This window comes from Acanthopagrus latus, chromosome 12, assembly GCF_904848185.1.
Source record: "Acanthopagrus latus isolate v.2019 chromosome 12, fAcaLat1.1, whole genome shotgun sequence".
Taxonomy (NCBI): Eukaryota; Metazoa; Chordata; class Actinopteri; order Spariformes; family Sparidae; genus Acanthopagrus; species Acanthopagrus latus.
Window position 1 is genome coordinate 709,727 of NC_051050.1, and position 3,991 is coordinate 713,717.

Consider the following 3,991-nt stretch of genomic DNA (forward strand, 5'->3'; position numbering starts at 1 on the left):
TGTTTTTTAACAAAATAAGTTTACTTAAATGAGGAACAATATGTACACATCAATAACACATATAAATCAATGCAACACTTACACAGCAGATCTATTATGTAAAGAGAAAAATGCACCGTTGTTTAAAAATAAGGCTGATCGACAAGAATTATTTGTCAGCTTTTCTTTTCTTGGAATGTTATTTTCAGGCGCAACTTTATATAGGTGATTTGAAGCAAACTCAAAAGACATGCATTTTAACCAGTTACATTGAAACAAAACCTGTGATCATCTACTGCCATAAATAATAAATGTTTTTTGCCCCGAGAAGAACTTACAGACCAAACTTTCAAAAAGTTAGCACAAGTCAGAAAACATTGTGACAGGCATGTAGCCATTTGTGCTGATAAAACAGTTTCAAAGTATCAGAACAGACTAAAGTTGAACAAATATAAGAGTCATTCCTGTCCTAGTATTGCTTGCCCACTTGGTACCGTGTGGTTTTTACAGGTTATCCACCCCACGGATCCTCCTGGCCAGCTGGATGTCTCGGGGGAACACAGTAACCCGTTTGGCATGGATGGCACACAGGTTGGCGTCTGAGAATAACAAGACGAGGAACGCCTCTGCAGCCTGGGAGGAGGAGGATGATTAGATTTACTATTTTTGCAAAAGATGCCTTTTGTTTACAAATAGTATTTTATGTCCCTGAAGATATGCAAACTAAATTAAACATCTGCATGCATTGCATAGTAAACATGACATGTTGGTAGATGTACAGGACATGAGGCATGTGTTTGCTGTCTTTTCAACACATTTTTGTCCAGGAAGATGAGCCTGTCTCCTACCTCTGGCTTTGAGACATTCCCTATTGCGGCTTCGTAGCGCAAACTTAGGGTCAAAAGTTTTCAGCATGAGGATGAACCTTCGGCTTTTCCACTGTATATATGAGCACCATTTCTTTATCGATATGCAACATGACTGCATCCGTAAAAACTGTCCACCGGGCCCATTTCTTCTCATATGAGACACAATGATTAAATAATTTTGCTAATGTTGGCTGCCTCATAGCGGATGTTTGTGGGCTGCTGCAGTCTTGTACATCCGGTAGTGAACAACAACTGTCCCACTGTGATGCATGCTTCTGTTTGAGATGTTGAAATAAAGGGGTGGTACACTGCTTTTTGTTGGAATAGGGAATAGGGACAAACTCTTGACTTGCTGTGATGTTGTTGTGTTTGTTTCTCTGTGGAAAGTCAATGCAAGGGAAGGGTGGAGCCCACTATGAACTCTGGGAGCTCATGAGGAGTGGTGGCGGAGTAAGTTGAAGAGAAAATCGATTTTATTTTTCTTATATGGTCCTAAACCACAAACTTGAACTAATCGATTTTACCGATTTATCGCCCAGCCCTAGTACTGGTAGTATTATGCTGTGGGGCTGATCTTCTGCCAGTTGATCTGGTGCTCCAAATAAAGTTAATGCAATAATGAAGAAGGAGGATTTTCCAAATTCTTCAAGAAAACCTGAAATCATCAGCAGAAGACTGGCATTTGTTGAAGTTGGGTGTTCCAACAGGATAATTATACCAAAACACACCAGAGGTGTTGAAGGAATGGATCAATCAGGCCAGAATTGAGGTTTTGGAATGGTCTTCCCAATGTCCTGACTTGTACCCCTGACTGTACTGAAGAAACAAGTCTGTGTCAGGCAACCAACAAAAGCTTGTGGTTAACAAATGCACCTAATTGAGGTGAAAATGGTCAAGAGACATTCAACCATTTAGATAGATAGATAGATAGATAGATAGATAGATAGATAGATAGATAGATAGATAGATAGATAGATAGATAGATAGATAGATAGATAGATAGATAGATAGATAGATAGATAGATAGATAGATAGATACTTTATTGATCCCGGAGGAAATTCAAGCATCCAGTAGCAATAACAAACATTGAACATACATTGAACATACATACAATATCAAAGAAACAGTAGAAATAAAAAAAAATTATGAGTTACTGTAAGTATATATTTGATCCAGCAGATTTGGTCACACTTTCAAAAGACCTATAATAAACTAATTATTGAACCAAACTTCATGAATGTTTTGCTGACAAAATATTTTGTGTTCCACTCATTCTATCACAGAAAATGAGAGCTGTAGAAATTATTAGAACTCAAGACTGTCATGACATACATGTTTTTAAAAGTAGATGTAACTTTTGACTGCAACTGTACATTTGTCGGCTGAATCATTTGCCCTGCTAAGAATTACAGCATGTTAGGATGCCTCAGTTGCTTACCTCCTGCAGGGCCAGAAGAGCATAGACCTGCCACCTGAGACCCTCTATGGAATAACTCTGGCATATCTCACGAACCTGAACAAAGAGAAGGAATCAAGATTTTTTAATCAACATAGGCTGCTATCACAAATTGTATTTATTACCCAGTGATATATACAGATTGGCCTGTCACTGAAAGCTTCAGCCCCAAAACACTGAAGACTTAAGGATGATATTGAACATTTTTATGGAGACAAATCCCTTTTGAAAATAACACATCTACTGTAGTAAAAAGGTAACGTAAAATCTCTTTGCCTGAAAAATATTTTGATTGTGAATGAACAATTTAAAAAATCTTGTTGGGGCCAAATTATTGTTTTGTTTCCATCTGTGTTAAAACTCTGAATGCTTTGTTCCGACCAGGTTTGTGAGCTAATAGTACAGTGCTGATGAAAATCACGTACTATCCATGTGGGAAAAAAAAACCCCAACAACTTGAAAATGGAGTGCACTGTAAGTAACAAGTGGCATGAGCCCATCTATATCATCCACACAACAATTAGCCCCAAAAATAAAAAAAATGCTTATTTGAACAAAATCAACAATCACCAATGGCCACAGAATATTGTGTGTCCTGTCTTCTTGATACCCGAGTCAAATCAGTTGCAGCAGCAAGCAATGTCTGTCACTATAAGGCATTTCAATCTGGTTAAAAATCGCCCAGACTGCTCTGATAGACTCCCACGGTAAATCTTTTTCAGCAAATCGTTTTTCCCAACCTCAGGCACAGCAATGCAATCTCTATGGGTACCAGGGGGGCTTATAATAATGTCTTTTGTCTCCTTGGATGGTTTCATTTTCCAACCTGGAAAGTCATTCCTCTGACTTTTTTGATTTCATTAGCTCCTATCATGGAAACACTACAATAAATGTATGTTGTATTTTATTACTGAGATTGTTTCAACAACACATAGCTGTTTCCACTAAAAATTGCATTATGGTTAGGAACCAATTTCTCTGATTATTCCGACAGCACAATCAAGTCAACATGGCTAAAGTTACAGTGACACAGAGGACAGAATCCATTGAGTACTTAAAAGAAATACAGTCTGACAGATTTATTTATCTATTCGCTTTTATCTAATGCGTTTGGATGGATATTACTTCTGCACTAATATTTTTGTTGTACTTGACTGCGGTAGATGTTTAAGGTTCTGCTCATTTTAACAACTTAATACACAGCACAGTAGTTTGATCTACAGCACTACAACATATTCTATAGGATCATCATATGCTATATCTTTATAGCATGGCTGTCCAGTGAGAATGACGCATTTGTAAAAAGTCGGAACAGAAGCCTGTTTTAGCGCTGAAAAAATTGTAACCTGAAACCTAATTGGATAATTACTGCATGGGCAATTATCTTTCAGCTGGCAACAAGTTATTTAACCCCAGCTGATGCAATGAGTAGCTTCTCATTTCTTAAACAACCATGTCGCATGACACATCCCGTGGTCGTGGAAAAGATGTTAGCCTCTTTGATAAGGGTCAAATCATTGGGATGCATCAAGCAGAGAAAACATCTAAGGAGACTGCATGAACTACGAAAATTGGTTTAAGAACTGTCCAACACGGGGAATATCCAGGTCACCAATAAGGTGGCAGCATAGGGAAGGTGCTCTCGACAAACGAAATATATATTAGCCCAGAAGTCGAAATATAACA

At 37.9% G+C, this 3,991-nt stretch overlaps 1 protein-coding gene across 1 annotated transcript in view; it reads right to left on the reverse strand.

The window, feature by feature from the left end:
- LOC119029469 (histone H3.3) overlaps positions 1–3,991 on the reverse strand; it is a 12,902-nt gene continuing 8,911 nt past the window's right edge. Inside the window, exons 4-5 of the mRNA XM_037116291.1 lie at positions 2,288–2,362; positions 1–612 (exon numbers count right to left, since the gene is read on the reverse strand). Coding sequence (XP_036972186.1) covers positions 484–612; positions 2,288–2,362 — 204 coding nt within the window. The 3' untranslated portion in view covers positions 1–483. The remainder of the gene's footprint in view (positions 613–2,287; positions 2,363–3,991) is intronic.